We start from the raw sequence: 21691 nt of genomic DNA on the forward strand, positions 1-21691 counted from the left end.
AAAAATGGTGTGGATGCACAAAAACCAGGCATTTAGATGTAGTTAGCTTGAACAATCTTCCATTCTAAACGTAAATGAATCAATTGGAATTACCAGCTTCATGTACTATCAATTCCCCTAGTAATCAATTCTTACTCGGCGATGTATGTATCACAAACAAAATATTTGGTCGGGAACAAGTAGATACTTCGAAGGATCAGAATCGGGAAATGGAAGATGGTTTAATCTTTTCACAGCCAAAATAACAACTATAGAAGGTGGCAAAACATAGACGGACTAAAATCACTTCGATTAGATTAGATGCTTTCCAAGTTTGTTGCTTCTTAGACCACTCATAACATGGAAGTTTGGTAGTGGCTAACCCCTGCAATAATCATTCTGGCCATCTGCTGTTTTCTTGAGAACTCCTATGTTGCCAGGAGGATTGCATTTTGAACTTCCTTTTCAGTCGTCCATGAGATGCACTTTTCAGGCATTAATTTATAGAAACCATCCATGGCGTGCTTATTGACTAATTAGTAAATTTTAACTCTATCAACATATTGGATGTTGAAGCAGATGCACACATATTTACCACCAACCCAAAAAAAGAACAAAATAATTACAGAAGAATGATACACATGAGAACATACAAGATTAGTACCACTATATCCAGGAAATGAAACTATTACTTCTCCGGAGGAGGGATTTGAGCTGCAATTGGAGGCGCTGGAGGCCCATAATACCGGGGAGGCCTACCAGCAGCCTCTCCTCGGCCGCTTGCCCTACCAAGTAGATAGCAGGCGATGGCAGCAATCAAGAATAGCAGAATCAGAGGCAAAGAGATCACTATCACGTAACCCATCTTTTGCTCCGGATTCCTCCTAGCTGAAATTGTGCTACAACTATTCTTTTTTTGTCCTGTCCTGCATCGGTTAAAGTCACCAAACGAAGGCGATTTAGCCCTCCAAAGTGCGCAATTACGCTAATTCCCCATACGCTTCCCCAATTAAAGTTCAAGCACACCAAAAAGACCGTAACTATTGAACTAAAACTCAAAAGCACAAAAGGAAAAGACCGAAAGGGAGAGCAGTACAAGGACAAATAGAATAATACTAGATAGATACCCAGCTGAAATTCAAGAACGTACGTACCTTCTCTCTCTCTATCTCTCTCTCTCTCTCTCTGTGGCTGCGCCAACACAGCCAGACACCTCAAAAAGATTGACGACCTCCCTTCTACTCAGAATTCAGCGCCCGCGGGAAAGATAAAAATGATAAGGTGAGAAATTCGTTAGCGCAAGGGTCAGTCAATATGTCCAGGGCCCTAAATCGGGCAACACGTAGATGAGATGGATGGCTAATTTGTAAGGAAAATGATTTCATAAAAAGCAAAATATAAGAATATGTACAAGAAGCTAAAAAGGAGAGATTTCATAAAAAGCAAAATAGTACTACTATATAAGAATAAGAACTACTAGCAGGCAGTGTTGTCGGTAGTTGCAATACCTATATTTTGACGGCTGCAATTGTTTTTGTTGAAAGAAAACGTTGGCAGGTCATGGCCGTGGCAGATGACGAAACGCATAAATCCAAGTTTGCCTCTCGCGACGGTGGGAGGAGAACGGGCAACTTGATGTCGCGGTTGCAATAATAAATGTGTTTTGAGTTCCCTAGAGGAGTAGTTTTTGTTTTTGGCTTAAGAATAATAGGTAACCCAAGCTTTTCAAGAAAACTAACCCCTAGAAATGCCTCCTCTTCTGACATCACTTTGTCATGTTATTCCACAAAGAAGTGCCGCTGTCTAATTCATCAAAACTTTTGTTTTCTGTAGGCCAGTCCCCCAGTTGGCCACCAGGAGATGAAGGACTTGTGTTTGGACTCCAAAGCCCTCCAACCCATTTTTGATGTCCTAATTCATAATCCTATTGCCAACTGTAATTCATTCTAACAAATTAAGTTACAGTACTATCGTTGTGAAGCATTTTAGCACAATCCTGGCCCGACTCAATCCTTGGACGATTACAAGTTGGGCCAGTGCTTGCCTTAAATACTGAAGCATTTTAGCCCATGCCCGGCCCAATCCTTGATCCACCCACCATTCCCTACGTGTAGCACAGGTGTGTATACCCCAAACCAAGCTGGAGAGAACGAACAGTGCACCCTTCAACCAACCTTGACGCGAGTTGAAATGAAACACATTGGAACTCTCGAGCTGTTCGAGCTTCAACAAGCCTGTCTCCCTAAATACTGCTCGATTTGTGGAAAGGATGCTGAGTTCAAAATATTTACATCTTCTGAATTGTTAAAAAATATATATAAAACTAACACATCCGCCTCTCCGGAAAAAAAAAAAAAAAGAAAAAAGAAAAACAACGCAGGCTCAGGCTACAAGTCTAAAAAAGACTAATCTATTTTTACATTTTTCCCGATTTGTCATTTCCTGTGCCTCGTGCTGGTGGGTGGGAACTGCATTTGCAACAATTATCTCTCACCTTTTTCTCTACCCTTCTTTCATTGCTGCAATAACGCATTTAACACACTTTATCCTATGTATACATTGACTTGCAAGAAAAACCGAAGCAGCATCATCAAAGATACAAATGCACATGGAGGGAGGAGGGAGCGCAAGAAAAAGTTCACAGCAACCAAGGACCACTCATGTTTAAGGATAGAGGCATTTCGAATTGAGCAACCTAAATATCATACACCAAGTTGCCATGAACTGAAAACAAGGGCTATAAACCATAATATAAGGATGATGACACCTTGCGTGAACCAGATCCACCATCCTGGGATCCAATTGGCTTATTTGATAAGTGACGTTTGTACCGTTTGAGAACTGATGCCAAATTTTCTTTCCCTTTAGGGAAAGCAACATCACCAGCTGCAGTCCCTGTTCGTCCCTTCCGACAAGAGATGGCAACTTCAATATCCTTTATTATGTCCAAAAGTGATGCTGCAGTCGTGCATTTCCCCCTGCTCTGTTTTGCAGGTGGGGGCAAGCTTCCATTCGAAATTGGTGGACTTGATTTCTGCTGCCATCCAGCTGGGAGTTGAAGGCAAAAGCAGGGAGTCATTGGCGTACGAGGCCTAAAAAATGCCAGAACAACAATCCCCTGTTGCAAATAGAATGCATCACAATCACTTTATCAGCTCATGATTAGATGCAACCAAGTAAAAAGAACTTCTAGGGAAAATCAGGTCACCAAATAAATGACAAGCAACGAGTTTCCAGCAAAATAGTACAAGGGAAGGGCCGGAGAGAATGACAAGAAAAATTTTAGTAACTGCTACAAGTTCTTCAAGCAAATAGCAAGATTAGTTTTTATCAACAAGCTATTTATAGCATTTGCAAAGTAAACTGCAAAAGACAGAGATCCATAGAAGCAGAGAAAAATGTGCTCTCTCTCTCTCTCTCTCACACACACACACACACAATTCATACCTGGAGGCGATTCAGTACGTAAGTATATTTTCCCCAAAGCTCTGGCCTGCTTTCCATAAGCAACAGCTCAAATATCCGATGAATGCACCATACGCCAAAACTAATTATCAGATCTACCTTATAAACACAATCCTCTCCACAGTGTGGAACTGATGTTACTGAGAACTTGGTATAATCTGTGTCATCACTTTTAACTGCAGAACCAGACTTCCTATCAGAGTAAAATTGAGCTTCACCAACATTACTTGGCCAATTCATCGGCACGGTCTCAGCTTCATACAGGAATTTTTCCCTTGCAGCTACACGGTCAATAAGATCCTCATCAGCCCCACCATTCTGTCTAAACAACCAATCAGATCCTTCCAGTTTCAGAAGTTTCACGACACTATGTCTGAAGGACTGAAGAAGCCTTGCTTCAAAATCAATTGCAGAGGCAGACTCTTGAGCATATGAACCTTTCACCTGTTCACCTTCAGCATGAGTTCTATCAGCCACACCAAACTGTTCATAAGGCTGTCTAGACCAAAGAGACCCAGTGCTTGATCTTGAGCTGAATTGTAAAGAAAAAGGCTCTCTACAAACTTTTGAGGGAGAACGTCCATGAAATCCTGGAGGAGCTTCTGTCCGTGACGAAACAGTCAAAGAGGTTCTATCATAGGTTGACCCAACTGACTGCGCATTTACCATTGAATTATCCCATTTACCACTCTTATCTGATAATGTAGACTCTTGATAGGGTACTCGAAAACCAGATATATCGGGCAAGCTGTAAAATTTCTTCAAATTGATTGAACTATTTGGGTTTTCAGTAGGTTTTGGGGAAGTAACGTCGTACATTGATCTCTCTGACTGCAAAAAATTATTCCTAGAAACAGAGACGTTGTGAAAACCAGGCGGCCTTGAGATACTCATCCCATTCTGGGGTCTCTTTCCTACAGGACGAGCAAATGACTCTCTGAAAGATGACGACATAGAGGACGTGGATATTGGTGCTGGTGACTCCATTTGACCATTCAATATCCCGGAACCTGTTTCCTTTGCTATCCAATTGAGATAAGAGGCAAGCTCATGCCCATGAACAGTAACCGGCTGTTGGTCATAGCCATCTGAGGATGCAGGAATATGCATGCTAGAATATCGCCTTTCACCAGAGTCATGAGTGTTGCGACTGGAGTTCCGCACATATGCACCTAAAAGTTGCACAGGCGATGACAACAAGGGAGAGGAACCCCTCTGAACCCCAAAGGAAGGCTCAATCAGACTTTGCCCCATCTGCTGTCTTGGAGAGTTATATAAACTTGAACTGATCAAAGAATCAGATCCCTGTCCACTCAAAGATGGAAAACATCCAGTAAAATCAGCCCTACTGCTGTCCGACTTGACAGATGCTGATGAAGACTTTGCATCTAACTTGAGATCTAACCCCAGTAACAGATCCAGTTTCTTAGCCTTTGCTTCTTTTGTGGCTTGTCCATGTAAATCAAACATTTGTCCCCAGAACTCATCAAGAGCAGCAGCAAATTGGCGCCTTGCTGCACGGCCTAGACCTCCTAATCTCGAGAGACTACCTGTGCCACTTCCAACATCATCGCTTTTTCCACTGAGACTTCTAAATGATCCTGAACCCTCAGATGTCAATGACTGGTTCATCTCGGGAACCTCTTTGGTTGGTTCTTCAAGCTCCCAAGATTCTCCATCATCCTTCACAGTCTGTATGTCCCTCTCTACTTGCAGTGTCTTTTCCGCCAGGTCTGTTGTATCAGTTTTCAAGGCCTGAGAATTCTGTGACTGACCATCAGAAATATCACCATGTATAGGTGCATCCAAATTCCTGTCAAGCACAATTGGAGATGCCTCCTGAGAACAGCCGGGACTTGGAATTGTAACTTCAGATTTATTCTCCTCAATAGTTGTCAAAGGAAGGACATTCTCAGAATCAAAAATTGTCTCTGGCAAACTGAGATTACGACTCGAACCCAAGGATTTCTCGAAAGTCACTGGTGGTTCTTGCTTGCCTGTAGGCTTATCTATCTGATATTTCGGTACAAGGACATCATTTTGCTCTCCTTCTGTACCGGACTCTAGCACAGTAGGATGCATATCCAAGTCCAATGCCTGAGCATCTGTTCTGGAGGTGGCTGATTTCAATGGAGTGGCTGCTAACCAAAGCATCAGAAAGAAGGAGACAGAAGCAGCAAGAAGAAGAGTAACATAAGCAACTGGCACACTACTCCCGATATTCCACCTCAAGTTACTCACCCAATCACTATCACCGAATACTAGCTCTATAAAAAATATAATCTTAAGACCAAGCATACCAATAAATGTGATCAGAGCTAAAAATTCCTCCCGTTGAGAAATTTTATGGATACCCATTAATTGTCTGGAGGAGGCTACTCGGAAGAGAGGGATAACAGAAGATGGAAGCATAAGAGAGACCACAACCTGTGTGAATATCAGCAATTGGTATATACCTTCAGCTCCTGAATTCCACACACAGTAAAGGGCTGGAATGATTGCAATAATTCTGATTGTGGCATGATGAAGCCATCCAGGAATATCCATTTTAAAAAGTTCGCGCACAACAACTTGTCCAGAAAGATTCCAGGTCAATGCAGTCACTTGACTCAAAAGGAACATTAACATTATCAAACAAAATGATGCAATTGAACTCCTAAATGCCTGCATCAATAGTAAGCCAAACTTTAAATGTAGTCCCAGTATTGACATGCATAATGCGTGTTATTAATAAATGAAACTGAGGAGATGAGAGAATCAACCTGATCCAACAGGGACAGTGCATCCTGAAAAGTAAGCAACAAAAGACCGGTACTATAGAACACATTTGCAGCTGAGTTCATAAGCACGTAATTGACCAGGAAAATGCCACTGAAAATGCAAAAAATGGCAAAAAAGTGGTCATGATACAAGGTTTCCTTGGGAACATTGTTTGGCCCCTGATCCAGCTGCAAGGATGGTAAAACATAACAATAAGCAGATACACAAAACATTTCCAAAAAAGAAAAGACCACCGGATGATGGCCATGCATCACAGACATCACAGAGTGCATATGCACGTATTATCTCTCTCTCACACACACGCATGCAGAGAGAGAGAGAGAGAGAGAGAGAGGGAGGGAGTGGAGAGGAAGAGGGAGAGGAGACCTGCACAACTGAAGAATGCAGGTAAAAGTTGTGAGGCATAATGCTTGCTCCAAGAAGACTCATCAAAGCAAAGGCGCTTTCCCCACTTAACCTTGTCACTGTCCCACCCAAGGGGAGTGGACTTGCCGGTTGACTAACCAATACTCCAAAAATATATGACACTAAGACAAATATTGAGATGCATATGGATAGATATTTTGCTCTGCTGTTTTCCTGGGAATCATAGAAACAAGAATGACAATACTCAGAATAAGATGGACGATAAGAATGATATGCTGAAAACACACAGGCAACAAGACCTACAAGGACTGTAGCAAGAAGTGGAAATAAGGCAGCATTAAGAGCAGTCAGAAAGACACCCGTGAAAAGGTCAATTCCGAACAGAACATTAAGCCCATGTGCAGTTCCCAAAACCTGCAATAAAAATAGAAACTGTTATGAATACGAAATGGTCAAAGCCACAGTTTCTAAATAAGTCATGAAATCTTAAAAATTACCATCATTAGGTCCAATGCAATAATTGAGATCTCAGCTTGAACTCCTAATAGCATACAGGTGATTTTGTCATATTCCTCACTGCAAATCTTGGAACACCAAAGAAGCCTCGTCAATCAGTCAGTCAAAGGAGGAATGGGATGATTCAAAAGAAATGTATAGGATATAATAATGATATCATAAAACTTTTAACGGAGGTCGAGAAATAGGGAGCTATGGCGAAAAACACAGAGAGGTGAATATGTGAAATACACTCTTGGCTAGTCTAATAGGCTAATATATATCTCAATCGGCAGGGCTCCATATAACTTTGGGCTGTAAGCATTGTGCTTATTTCGTTGACTGAACAAGGAAACCGGATCAACGACCTTCACAAAACCAAGTGAGTCTAAAGAAGGGAATACAACTTCTGAAGACCTTGCATGACAAAAGTTCATGGTTGGATGAGAATGGTATACATTAACAGATACTAAAAGGTTTTCCTAGTGTAACATTCAAAAAGTTTACTGCCCCAACTACAAGATGTAAAGGGTCATTCAGATGGTGCAATCACTATAGACAAGCAACAAAACCATAACTTAGGTCCTGCAGTGGACACAACAGTATCAACTTCTAGTACAAAAAAGTTCCCATGAGACAAAATATAACAGGAAAGAAGATAAGAACATGTATATGCGAGTCACCAGTACCATATCCATAAATTGGGAATTAGACTGCAAAAAGGATCAGTAAGTACCTGGGCGAGATCTCTACCAGTAACCACCGCTATACGAGCTGATAGGTATTGACAAAGAATGGCAGCAAAATTGAAAATAAGTACTGGAAACACCAAATCAACCCCAAAGTGTGCGCCACCCTCCACAGCTGCAGCCCACTTTCCAGGATCAACATAGCTGATTGCAATAAAAACTACTGGTACAACAGCTGGAAATAGCCGCTGAAGAGTGCTAGGCTGACGGTTGTCCGTCAAAGTGTCAAATTCCATCTTTTTTTTTCCTCCAAAAGAGTTCATTACACAAGATTCTGATTGTTAATTGCGCATCGAGATAGCTGGAGAAGCAACAGATTCTATTAAAGTACTATTTACATAGCCAGTCTTCACAAAAGTAATCTGAGGAGATGCCAATCAACCCCAGCAGTCATGCAGAATAGCACAAGCAACTTGTATGATCAATGTTACTAACTTGGCTCAGACAGAAAAAAAAACCTAATTCCTTCATCATCACTCCAGACTATGAAGAACAAACACAAATCTGACAGCCATGAATTTTAAAAAGAATCTGGCATAACACCTGTAAACTTGATCAAGCCAATAGGAACAACCAGTCAGATTACAACTGATGAACCAAAAAATTTGACTTTGAAGCTAGTAGCACTCACAACCCTTCCCAATTAAATTGATTTCATACACTTCATTTTCTTTGAAGAAAATTCTCTACCAGATCAGAGATGGTTGTGTCCCCCGAAACTCCGGCTAACCAGTTAGATCCACCGTGAAATTAAATACCACCGTTTGAAATCTGGCATGCTGCAAAAAGACTTTTGTCCAAAATGCCCTCCTTGCCAAAACTCCTGACGTAAACCTGATAAAGTAGAATGCATTAAATAGCAACCCTGATCCATGACGCAGATAATTTTCCATCTTGCATGTCAAAAGAAGGTCAAAATGATCGACACCCTAAAAACTGGGTTTACCATAAACATTGATACCTAGCATAGTTGAAAATTACAGATAACTGTGTGAAATTAATCCATCTCAAGTACCACAACTTTCCAATTCCTTGCATAAATTGGCAATGACATTCAAAACCCAGAAGAAAAAATTCCATAAGATTACATGAGAAGAGGCCATTAAAGTAAAAGAGATAATTTGCAAAACTTAAACAAAAAGACTACAGACAAAAGAACACAGCTTTTGGTGTTTGTAGATAAAAGGGTATGCGCATATAATATAGTAATAATCAGTGCGCTGAGTTAGAAACATTCGCCTAATGAATTTCAAGTCATGCATGAAATGCGAGAGCAACAATTTGAAAAAAAAAAAAAAAAAAAAAAAAGCAAATCAATTCATTTTTTCTTCGACAAAAAAAAACATAAATTTAATTAATCTAATACTGCAAGTGCCTACAAGATTCCATTCAACAAAAACAAGCCCGCAATAAAAGCACCAAAAACAGCAAGCAGGTCTTAAAAGCACAATCAAAATTAAAGCAACCACCAATTGCAGAATCAAAACCCTAATCCTCGAGGCGCAACATTCAATCCCCAACAAACATTTGGAAAATCATTAATTAGACGTAAATTGATACTTACTGCTATGGATCTGAAATCTAGATAGTAAAGAAAATGAACCATTTGACGTATCTCCCAGTAATTAATCCAACAAGACAGAGCAGAAATTAGACACACGTATGCACAGGCGTATATGGATATGTATACGCAATTACGTACGGGTGTCAGAAACTGATTTGACAAGTGGCAAAGATGTAGTACATGACTTTTTAGGGTTTTGTAAATCTTTTACCTTCTCATCCTCCTCCTCCACCTGGTAAGCCTTTTTCTCTCTTTCTCTTGCCCTTTTTCTCTCTATCTCTCTCCTCCTCTGTTTCAGAGCAAAGATCAGAGGCTTTCAACAGGCCACGCGTTGATTAAAATTTTACTACAGGAAAGTGAGCTACATGCATCTAGATACAACACTACAAATAAATATAGATATATGTATATATATATACACACACATATATATATTTGTGGGTAATACTTATAGATTATTATTATTATTATTATGGGTATCCAAACTCGGTGAGTGTGTGCACATCCATGTTATTAGTAGCTGTTAATTTGTGTGTGTGAGTGTGTGTGCACAGAGAGTGAGAGAGAGTCTGCCAGCATATGTTTTTTAAGTACTGGTGGACGCTATCTTGGAAAGAGAGTAAAAGGGAGAAAAATGAAAACAAAAAATAAAGAAAGAAAATTTCCTGGGGTTTTTTTTTTTTTTTGAGAACAGAAAAATAAAGGTAACTTTATTTGAACTGAAAGCTACAGTAAAGCGTCGTGAAGCAGTATATATTAAAAAGAAAACGCCCTCTCTGTCCCCCATCTGGATCTAATTTCGGGTGCCGGGAAATATGGGGGTTAGGCTGTGTTTGTTATAGAGGTCGAAATGCCCTTTTCTCATTTACGGTTTGGGTTGAGAGAATGGGGAGAAAATAAATAAATAAATAAATTCCCTTATTCAGGAGATGGAAATACAGGTAAGAAGATAACGTTGAGGATTTCCCCTGTTTGTGAGCTTCAAATGGAAAACAAAAGGATAAAATCTCAACAAAACTGTCTCTCCTAAAGTGGAAAGAAAAATGAAAGTGAATATTAAAAGGATTTAAATTACCATAATTATCCATTATAATATACCCGTATGACTTCAAAATGTCTTCCCTTTCTAACTCATCAAGCTTGCAATTCTTTTCTTTTCTTTCCTAAACTCCCAAACTAGTCCTTAAACGCTATGTAATCTTTAAGAGTTTAAAATTTGGGAAACTTTATAATGCGATTAAGTTTTATACTGTTAACTAATAGTATAAGTGACATCTAGATGGCTATTTTATAGGAACTTCTTAATTTTTTTTTTAATGATCGTTGCATCAAACGTCTTAAGAGTTATGTTTGCTAAGATTTTATGTGGTGTAGTTATGATTAATCTTTCCTACACTGATAAGATATACACTATCAGCGTTGGATGAATGATAACTATGCAAAATTTGAATTTAAAATTCAACTTTTACACGCATGTCATGAATCAAACGGTGACAGTGTATATAAGATTTATTCATGCAGTTATTATCACTCCTTTTTGCTATCGTGTTCGGCAAGTTGAAACTTTCTTTACTATTTTTTTTTGTAGTAGGTTTTTTATTTCTATTTTGGATGGCTTGCCTAAAAAAAATTGTATACCAAATATGCATTCAGTCCACATTTCAGCAGTATCCATCATTGGATTTAGGAATTAAGAGGGAATTATATTAATTATTACATAGCAAAAAAGAAGGCAAAATGGAGTAATATAAATGCATTATGTTTTCCTACACATAAATGGGAAGAAACAAAAATACCAGCCATACGTTAATGGAAAAGAACGATGGACCAAATAGAAATTCATTAAATGTATTTATTTCCTTTCAATTAATGAAGTCCATATTTAAATAAATTTTAAAGCTTCAAATAAAAAAGTTAACCACTATATTCCTTTTCTTTATTTTTACTTCAAAAGAAAGTTTCCTCGCGCTCATTTCTTTTGTGAATAGGAATTCCAGTGTGCAAACTCTACAAAATCAAAACATGGACCCATTTGATAGAATTGAAGTTTAAAATTTGAATTCTAAAATATGAAAATTAAGTGCTGAATTGAAATATCATACAAATATTATGTTTCTATCTATAAAAAATATTACTTTTATTTGTATATTTGGAGAGGATAAAAGAAAAGAAAAATGCGTGTGTGAAAGAGAGAAAATAATGAAACAATTCAGAGATAACGTTCAAGTGTGTGTATTTATAAGTAAGAGAGTACGCGTGCATGCTTGTGTGTATATGAAGTAATCGTATACCATTTGCAAAAATGGTACGAGAGCATATTATGTGCGTGATAGGTATAATATGTATAATCAATTTAGAAGATTTAGTGAAAAATTTTCACTTAAAATTCAACGCGTGAATTAAGAAATGTTTAATACATTAAATGTTAAAAGTATTTCTGTTATCAAACATGGGAAATTTCTAAATGTTGAAGAGGTTTGTAGTGATAATCTTCGTTAGCCGTTTCATTACTTTATTGATTTTTCATTTGTTTTTTTTTCCCCCTTTGCGTTTGACTTGCACATTATTAATCTATCCAACAAATTTGACATGCCATTCTTTTGCATGTTCCCTTTTTCCTTCCTTCGATAACTATGTATTATTAATAGTTCTCTGTCTCAGATATTGCCTCTAAACATGCAAAAGCCGACCTAAGTCTTCTCTATATCTTGCCAAACAAACGCAAGAACTAGGAAAGTGTAAAGCATCGTTCCAGTTCCATCTAGTTCCCTCAGTCATCTCCTTTCTCTGTTTTAACTAAAAGTATTCTACCGAAGCATTTTTCAGTCTCAGTCTTAATCAAACTTAAGTTTGACAATCGGTTTAGTTGATCAGATATTAGAATCTCCACGCACACAAATTGACTCCAAACGAATAGCAAATCTTTCTACCTTTTTTATTATAAGTATTTCAGGCAGCTACATTATTTTACCAAAACACTGAAAGCAACATTCGAAAAGAACTGTTCTTTTTTTTATCTTACATACATCACATCATAAAAAGTATTACAGTAATTATTCCAAATAATTTCCTATCCAAACTAAGAGTACTATACTATTAGTTTGGTCTTTGGACCACTACGCGAAAGAGACGGGTAAGGAGATATGACGGTATGGCTCTTGGTATAAATTAATACTACTACCGGCACTGTATCACAAGATAAGGCAGTAGCAGAGGGTTTGGAGTTTGGAGAACAAAATGAAATCAATCAATGCATCTTATATATTCAATATCTTCCAGTAAGAGGAAGGGATTGACTTCCATCCATGGTGGTGTAGTATAAATATAATTTATAGTATAGCCTGTGGTTTCCTCTTGTCAACGGAACGGGACCCCGCCACCCGGATTGGGGGGTTAATAATTATCTGCACAGCATTTAGTATAGTACAGTGACAGAAGCTTTGTAACAACAACAGCCAGAGTTTGGGAAGTTTGGACGCCCATCAACATCAAAATTTGTGCTAAGTACAAAGTCTAAATATGGTTCTTTTGGTTATAGAACTTCTTTTCCTCGTTATTGATTGAATTTGGTCCTCAAGAGTGTTCGCGGATGATGGAATCTGTTTTCCCATATAGTAGAAGGAATATATATTTCCCAAACTATTGGCCGAGCATCATGGGATTTGAGAATTATTACCCTTTAAAGTCGGCGTTTAGCCTCCCGAAAGACACAGAAGCTTCACGAGTTCTTAAGGGATAAAGTTTAATCTTCAATAAAACTACCGTCACCCTAAAAGTTTTAGGATTTTTTTTTTTAAAAGATTTTGTTAGTAAGAATTTTTGCACTGATCGCATATTCTTGGTTTCAGGGGGAAAAAGGAAAAGGGAAAAAGCTTTATAACGACAATACAACGCAAATCCACGGGCAGTGGTTGGGAACTTTACAGTTGCCCACCTCACATTTCATACTGAGGCGGGGCCCCACCCGATATCTTCAAAGCTTGTCCCTTCCCTTTGTTCTCTTTTTAACTTTTGGGATAAACATCTTGAATATATGGAGAATTTTTTTTTTTGTTTTTATAAAAAAAAAATGCATTACATATTTACGAACGGTTGACTTCCATTGTTTAACATTTAAAATAATTCCGAACTTCTGGGTTGACTTATTACTTTGGTTAGAAAACTTGGCAATCAGAAGAGATTCATTATCGATGGCAGTCGACCCTTGATATGCTTTGATGGTTTGGGAAACAAATTTTTATAAAAAAAAATATCACGGAGTTCGACTAATTGCGGGCTTCTCTTAGAGCACAGCGGAAGTAATGGTTTTCTTGATCTCGTGATTTCAGTATCAAATCGAGTTTAACATATGGACGACAATGGTAAGTGAGTAGCGGTACTTTACTTTAACAAGCTCTTATCTATCAAAAAAATTTTGCGCAATTAGCTTGGACAAACACACACATGCTTTCACTGCCAATAACGTTTCTAAACTCTGAAATCTGAATTCGCGAAGATCTACAGTGAACTCAATAGCATGTTCTAAAGAAGAAACAACAAACTCTTTTTTTTTTTTTTTTGCCTACGTTCTAAATCCTGAACCAGTTTTTCATCTGATTGCGTGTGCGTATGTGGTGGGGTTGGGAAGGGGCCAGTTACGTGTCAAATATAAGTGAGAGTAAGAGTAGTTTTCAAAAGTCTTGGAACAGCAGGACTAACTTTTACTACTTGCACAACTTTCTGGTATTCCGCAGTCTGCACATGGTTGAATCAAAAAGTTGGCTGTTCTACTTATTCAATGCATCAGATCAGGAAGAGCTTCTTACGACTGGAGATCATCACTCACACCTTTTGAAGGGTGTTTTTTTTCTTCCCTTTTATTATTGTTATAAAAGTGGGAGCAAATTAGTGGGAGTAACTATTTATGGTTTTAGTGTTGACATTTATGTTGCTATACTATTATTGTCAGCTGCAATTATTAGTGGTTACAAACATTTGTGGTAGCATATATTTACTCCCCCATAGCACATCAAAAAAGTAGCACACTAGTACTAAACACCAAAAGCACCCGCCAAAGAAAAAAAAAATATATATATATATATGTTCACATTCGTTGAACTTCGGCTGGCACAATCCTATTAGTAGTATATATAGAAAAGAAAGAACAAGTGACTGCTGTTTTCATCTTTTCTGTTTTTACCATTTTGGTTAACAGTAACAGTAGCGTTGGATAAAAATAAAAGTTCCACCAGAGTCCCATCTCTTTCGGCGGTTGGGAGAGATACCCATATGGCCAACACACACAGCTCAATTCCCTGTGCTCCTGAGAATTATTTTTTTGTTTATGTTAGTTTAGTTTACTGGAATACTGTGATATTTGGGGTTTCGTAAATAAACCACTTATTTGTTTTATCGAGCTCAGAAACGGTTCATTGTACCTACTAGTTTTCTACCTAAGACGCACGTTGTATTCTATCATTTCACTGTAGTTGGCCAAACCAAGCCAGCAAATGTCCTCCTCAGTTATCTTCCTTCTTTTTGGCTCTTTTTATGGTCGTGGAAGCCAAATGTTGGAGTTTAGTGGTACACTGTTAGTTACTATTCTATGGCGATATATATATATATATATACTAATAATTGCTTCAAGGTCTGCGTATTTTCTTGTCAATGTCGGTTTACTCGTCAGAGTCCGCGTATTTTAAAATTTGGGCTTAAAACTGCTGGCTGAGAAGAGGGGGCTTTGATCAACGTGTTGGGCTCCATGACCGGGTTGTATGAAAGCACAACACTCGTCGATGAGCAAGTCTGGAGTGGAGTGGATTTTCCGTTCGGACAAGATACCTGCCCGGGCCTCCAACTATTAATCTTGTCCACTTTCAGCTCTTTAACTATTATTCGCGTACTTTTAGCCCTCTTATATCTAAAAACATATATATATTTTTAAACCGTTTGTCAATTTTAACTATTACTCCCAACGAAATCTACCTCAAAATGACATAAATTTTATCACTTTCAATCCTCCAATCACATCTAATACCGTTGCAACTACTGCATACTGATCAACGACCATTGATCATTGTTGATCAATAGTTGATCACTATTTTAGTGTTATCAAATTTAAATGAAAGCATACTTTTAGATTCTATTTTTTGAGTAGATTCTGAATCTGAACTCAAATTTTTATGAGTCCTGCTAGTTATGACAAAAACGTTAGAAGTGGTGTGGAAAGTGTACGCCTTTAGAAGTTGGAGGGCTAAAACTATGCAAATAATAATTGGAGGGCTAAAAGCGTGCTAACCAAATATTTTTTGAGGGCCAACCAGATAATTTGCCCTTTTTGTTCTCTCTCCTTTTTTATTTTCTTTCTTTTTTTTCTTGGCTACTTTTTTCAGCTAGGAAATGACAAAAAAAATGAACTACGACCTCACCCAAATGTACATGCTCGCGCTATATTTGCATACCTATTTCTACTAAGGCAATGTTTGAATAGTAGGAAAGTTTTACGGGAAAGTAAAGTGAATGAAAGAGAGGTAAAAGAAAATGAAAATAAGTTTTCGATATACGTTTGGTTACTAAGAAAAATATTGACAGAATATAGGAAGTTAATATTAGTTAGTATTGCCCCCTGCGGGCCGACAGGTTCCGCCAACAAATCCCGTGATCGTACTATCAATAATAATAATAACAGTTAGTAGCAGTTATTGAAACTTATGTCAAGAAGTTAATAAAAATTAATTGGAGTTATTAAAACTTCTGTGAATAACTAACTATTTTACTTCAAAATCCTGCAAAATTTGTAGGGCACAAAATACAGGAAATTGTAGAAAAATGCATGAAATTTTTTCAACATTCTTGCCAACCAAACATGCATGAAAGAAAAAATAAATAACTTTCTTTTACTTTCCCACACTTTTCCTGTAAAACAAAAACTATCTAAAGGTAAGGTCGATGCTACTTTAGGTCAAAGAAGACGTTATCATACAAGCATGTTTGACTCTTCTGATAATTTTCAGTGTTAATTATTTTCGTAATTTTAATACTTTTTATCTTTTTTTTTTTGATAAGTGGAAGGTCTCAAATCCAAGGTCCCTCACTTACATACCCTCTCTTCCCGTACCACTTAATCTATCCCTTCACTCCTCTTACTTAGATACCCTTATTTTTGCATGTACTTTATCTTAAACACACCTTTAGATATTTCCAATTATGATACATTTGATAAAACTGAAATTTGAAATATGAAATATGAAATTGTTGAGTTATTATATTGTTAAATATTAAAATTTTAACATCTGCATGTATTCTGCATTAAATGATCAGTAACAGTTTATCACTTATTTTTTTGGTTGGAGTAAGATTTGCTTGGACAATTCAAATTTCATTAATTAATTAAGATGTTTTATTTTTAGATGTCAAATATGTATGAATATATTAAAACCTGAAATCATTAAATTTAAGTACTTATACACACACCCAAAAACACACGCTAAGGGTCTACACAAGCGTGGATGTTCAATTTTTTTCGGAGAGTGTGAATGCTCAAACTCAAAGTATATGTTTTTCTTTAAAAGTCAAACTTAAAAAATCATTGCTTTAGGCAAACTCCTTTCTTTTTTTCCAAAAAAAAAATTGAATGTTAAAAGTCAAAACTTCCAAATTCTGCCAAATTGATAGTTTCCGGCATATTCTGCCACGTGGACCAGTAATTCTGCGACTCGGTCATTCGTCATTCACGATCAAAAGTCAAAACTACTACAGAATAGCGGATTCATTCTCCACGTAACAATTTCCTAACTAAACTCTCTCTAGGTTGGCTTCAACCTTTTTGTCACCTGAATGGCCTGATTAGTTAATTAATTGCAAATTCTTGATGAGTTAGGAGCTAATCGATTATTGTTGGTTGAAGAAAGGAAATGGGACTCCTTGGGACTTTGGTGGGAATCATAGGCTTTGGCATTGGAGTTCCAATAGGCCTTGTTCTGGGTTATCTCATATTTATCTACTTTGAGCCACAAGATGTTATCAAGGTGATCATACATCGATTCATGCGTAATAGACATCTGTTTTCACATTCTTTTGCACTGTACATAGCCTCCAAAGCCTTCAGGAGTGGCTAGCAAAATGTTTCGAGGAACATTTTTTGCAGAACCAATCAATGCCTTGTTAATTTGTGGTCCACCAATAGCTGGATTGGCACTTGGCTTTGAAGCTACTGATAATTCAACTAGACCAGTTCCCCTGCTGCTTCCTTTTTCCCGATTGTATCTAAATTGGCATCTTTTTTGCATTTATGCATGTCAAAAAAATTCTTGTTTTTCTTCTTTTGCTTGTGTCAGCTTCTGCAACTGATTTTCCAGTCTTGGCTTTTTAGGCATGCAGAAAGAATACCCTTTAATTGTTAGAAGAGCACTGCTATAACTATACAATGGTCCTGGAGCAATAGATAATGCCAGGGACTAACGGATATTTGCAAGAACATTTCACCTGTAGTCAGTGCAGATGTTGTTCAAATATTTTTGCTATGTATTTGAGTAGGAATTTGGAACTGAATCAGCTAGTTGAATATAAATTTGCAGGATCCTGTCAGTAGGGCGCCACTTGAGGAGATAGACTCCAACTCCTTAGTTGATCTACTACCTGAACTTCCACTGTGGGTTATGAAACCAGACTATGAGCGAGTGGGTATCGAGAATAACAAATAAAACTATTTTGTCTGAGTTGAGGTAGATTGTAACTATCCCTCTTTGTAGTTTGTACTGAAGATATCGACATTATGTTGTAGGTGGACTGGTTGAACAAGTTTGTACGTCATATGTGGCCTTACCTCGATAAGGTGATCGAACTTATGATGTCTCGTACGCTTCAGATTATACTGCGTGATCTTAAAGCAGAGTCTCATGTTCTTTTTGTTTGAAATAGTGAAGTCTACAATACAGTTGTAGGCCAAAAAGTTTTATAAACATAATCTCCTTTCCTCTGCAGGCAATTTGTGGGGCCATCAAAAGCGCAATGAAACTTTATCTTGCTGAGTACACTGGCAGATTTAAGTTGGACTCTTTGGAGTTTGAGATCCTTAGCCTTGGAACTCTCCCTCCCTTGATTGATGGTACGTAAGTATAACACTTGTATGCCTATGCCTATTTTCTGGTTAAGGGTCCTTGATCCTAGTCTGGACAAATTCAGGTCCAGACCAATCATGACAAATCTCAGATAAAAGGTTTACAGAAGAAAGTGCAAAGAATTACCCAGTAAACGAGGCAGATCATAATTTGTTTTAAAAAATAACAGTACTGGAAATGGGAGTATGACTTGGAAAAATACAAAAGTGGGTTAAAGAAATGTCAATGGAAAAGGCATGATCAATATGAACTGCTTTGTTTCTATGAATCTCAAAGTTTGTCCATCAACTTGGCACTTGGCAGGTATTAAGGTCTACGAATCGAATGAGAGTCAGCTATTTTTTGAGCTTGCCCTGAGATGGGCTGGGAATCCGAACATGATTCTGGCTGCGAAACTCTTATCTGCGAAAGTCACTGTTCAGGTATATGTCATGCTGCTTAATTTTTGTTTCATCCGAAAAGAAGATAGCCAAAGGTCATGCATTTTTGGCTTCTTATTAAGCATCATATTTTACTGCAAAAAAAAGGCATCCAGGAGCAGCACACACGAAAAAAAAAGACAGATGAATTATATGAACAAGCTCAAATACATCATATTTTTTGTTATGCTTATTGCAGTTGATTGATTTACAAATATCAGCAGCACCAAGGATAATTTTGAGACCTATTGTCCCAACATTCCCATGTTTTTCAAGTGTAGTAGTGTCATTGATGCAGAAGGTAAGAAAAAAGAATTTCGCATATTAATAAAAAGCTTGGACATTACTTTATGGATGTGGAAGAGCTTTAATCAGTATACTCTCCATTTTCTGTAGCCAAAGATAGACTTCGGGCTGAAGGTCATGGGAGGGGATCTGATGGCCATCCCTGGGTTATACCAGTTCGTGCAGGTGGGTCGTCATCTGCCTTTCCATTATATCAAGTAGCCCAGAAAGTTAAAACCTTATCCGTGGTTAGCAACAATTATGTTAACAACTGAAGCAGAAGTGAAATTCTTATGAAGAATCGAATGTTAAGCGATGCAGAACTTGGAATAGTTGTCTGGAAAAGGTATGGCTCAGAGTCATCCACAAGAAAAGGAGATTTAAAAAAATGAACGATTCACGATTTAAGGGTTATCTTCCTCATATAGTTCCTGGAAAAAAATGCCCGAGGTTATTACACCTTTCCCTGACAGTTCTGTACCCAGTCAGTCTTGTAGATAACTAATAGATAATCCACAATCTTCTTAAGTCAACCACATGTATGAATTAACAAATCTTGGCCTGCACCTTGTATCTTCTGTTCTCTTTTTTTTTCTAGGCATAAACGTGCACGTTGATATTTTTCATACTTGCAGTAGAGAATTTGATGTAGCATTTGGTCTTTCCATTGGTTGCAGGAACTTATAAGCAAAGAAGCTGCTAAGCTTTATCTCTGGCCCCAAACGCTCGAAATACCTATACTTGACAACTCAAAGTAAGTAGTGAAGCTACTAAAGAATGATTATTTTGCCTCGGATATTACTGGGAATGCCTTTCAGCTTCTTGGCTGAATTACCTGTCATTACCATGCATGAGCAATTTCCGTGATCACGGTTCCGTGCCATATTTTTGTTTTTGCCTTCAAGGAGCATTCATTTCTTCACGTCAATAGCTTAAACCTAGATTAATTCATTCATGTTTACAGGATAAGACTAAGACGTTGCTTTCTGCTTTTTGTCGTCTTAGAGCAAGAGTGAAGAAGCCTGTTGGGATATTGCGTGTGAAGGTTTTGAGGGCATACAAACTCTTGAAAAAGGACTTTCTCGGATCATCTGATCCTTACGTTCAACTTAGTCTTAGTGGAGACACGATTCCTGCCAGGAAGACTTCCGTCAAGATGAATAATCTGAACCCCGAATGGAATGAAGAATTCAAGCTCTCAGTGAAGGACCCCTATACTCAAGTTCTCGAGTTACGCCTCTATGACTGGGAGAAGGTTATAAAGCTCGTTCCCTGATAATATTCAACGTGCTCTTAGAACTTCGTTGATGATAGTTAGTCATTAAACTTTATGGTCTTCAAACTACAAGTTTTTCAGTCTTCGACTTCGCTGTTTTTATCTCAATATTGCAATTACGATAGATCACAAAAAATTAACATGTCATTGGACCAACCTTTGCTTTGCAGGTGGGGGCACATGACAATTTGGGAATGCAAGTTGTTCCGCTGAAGCAGCTGACGCCATACGAGAAGGAAGAGCTTACACTTGATCTGCTCAATAGCACAAATAACAGTAGTGATTCCCATGACAAGAAGCCCCGAGGTCAAATCATGTTGGAGATTACCTTTGTGCCTTTCCTGGAAGACAGTAAAAAGTTCAGGGGAGTCCCGGATTATGCTAGAAATGGAAGTACTAAAGAAGCCCCTGCAGACAACTTGTCAGGTGCTGGTTTGCTATTGGTGACGGCAATTGGTGCCGAGGACGTTGAGGGCAAAAACCACAATAATCCTTACGCTGTAGTCCTGTTCAAAGGAGAGAAGAAAAAAACTAAGGTAGTTGATTGCTTACTCTTTTTTTTTTGTCGATCAGTAACATTTATATTGTCGCATTATCACCCATTTAGGCCAATGGGGTATTCTGACACACTCTAAAATTTTTTGAGAGCAAGGTGCGAGGTTTGAATCCCTTAATTAAAATCCCTTTTGGCGATCAACTTGTTGGTTGATTAGATCCCACATTTTGTTATAATGGTATGAAAGACATGGTTTGGCATTGGTTTCTTGGGTGCTGAGTTTCGATGTAATATGGTGTCAATTTTCTCTAGTCGATCAGCAAAAACCGGAATCCCACTTGGAATGAGGAATTTCAGTTTGTGCTGGAGGAGGCTCCATCCACGGATCAGATCCATATTGAAGTCCTGAGTAAGCGAAGAGGCATTGGTTTCAGGTCAAAGGTATGGTTCATCAATCAGCCCTACATTTACAACCGAGTTTATAAAACGAGAAATGCAAGCATAACTTTTGTCTGGGGATGCATAGGAATCACTGGGGCATGTTGATATCAATCTTGCTGATGTGGTGCATAATGGGCGAATCAATGAAAAGTACCATCTTATCAATTCCCAGGATGGTAAAATACACCTTGAGATTCAATGGAAGGTTATCTGATATTTGCTGCCTCCATCGTAGTGTCAGTACTAAAGTACAGATTTGAACTACTTTGTGCCCAAT

General features: G+C 38.0%; 2 protein-coding genes and 1 long non-coding RNA gene across 6 annotated transcripts; 1 reads left to right on the forward strand and 2 right to left on the reverse strand.

The window, feature by feature from the left end:
* Positions 1 to 202: 202 nt before the first annotated feature.
* LOC113773032 lies at positions 203 to 1473 on the reverse strand. Its single transcript, XR_003468740.1, has 2 exons — positions 1134 to 1473; positions 203 to 905 (listed from the first exon to the last, which is right to left on the reverse strand). It is a non-coding gene; the product is annotated as an uncharacterized LOC113773032 (long non-coding RNA).
* Positions 1474 to 2511: 1038 nt separating this feature from the next.
* On the reverse strand, positions 2512 to 9846 carry LOC113776145 (ethylene-insensitive protein 2). 3 transcript variants are annotated; one of them, XM_027321241.1, is made up of 9 exons: positions 9611 to 9846; positions 8526 to 8669; positions 7823 to 8136; positions 7089 to 7175; positions 6895 to 7005; positions 6592 to 6804; positions 6207 to 6392; positions 3427 to 6108; positions 2512 to 3097 (listed from the first exon to the last, which is right to left on the reverse strand). In XM_027321241.1, the coding sequence occupies exons 3-9, from the start codon at positions 8096 to 8098 to the stop codon at positions 2717 to 2719; spliced, it is 3936 nt and encodes a 1311-aa protein (XP_027177042.1). In that variant the 5' UTR covers positions 8099 to 8136; positions 8526 to 8669; positions 9611 to 9846; the 3' UTR covers positions 2512 to 2716. The 3 variants fall into 3 exon arrangements, with proteins under 3 accessions (XP_027177042.1, XP_027177041.1, XP_027177043.1); XM_027321240.1 differs by having other exon boundaries at positions 7823 to 8669; XM_027321242.1 differs by lacking the exon at positions 9611 to 9846 and adding an exon at positions 9400 to 9569 and having other exon boundaries at positions 7823 to 8669.
* A 7445-nt stretch (positions 9847 to 17291) lies between these two features.
* Positions 17292 to 21628, forward strand: LOC113772827 (synaptotagmin-3-like). 2 transcript variants are annotated; one of them, XM_027317306.1, is made up of 12 exons: positions 17292 to 17405; positions 17955 to 18056; positions 18161 to 18211; positions 18361 to 18484; positions 18801 to 18919; positions 19116 to 19217; positions 19313 to 19387; positions 19879 to 19955; positions 20207 to 20456; positions 20648 to 21013; positions 21286 to 21414; positions 21500 to 21628. In XM_027317306.1, exons 1-12 carry the CDS (start codon positions 17292 to 17294, stop codon positions 21626 to 21628), a joined length of 1638 nt encoding a protein of 545 aa, XP_027173107.1. The 2 variants fall into 2 exon arrangements, with proteins under 2 accessions (XP_027173107.1, XP_027173106.1); XM_027317305.1 differs by having other exon boundaries at positions 17292 to 17396; positions 17937 to 18056.
* Positions 21629 to 21691: the final 63 nt, after the last annotated feature.

This window comes from Coffea eugenioides, chromosome 6 (assembly GCF_003713205.1).
Source record: "Coffea eugenioides isolate CCC68of chromosome 6, Ceug_1.0, whole genome shotgun sequence".
Classification (NCBI taxonomy): domain Eukaryota; kingdom Viridiplantae; phylum Streptophyta; class Magnoliopsida; order Gentianales; family Rubiaceae; genus Coffea; species Coffea eugenioides.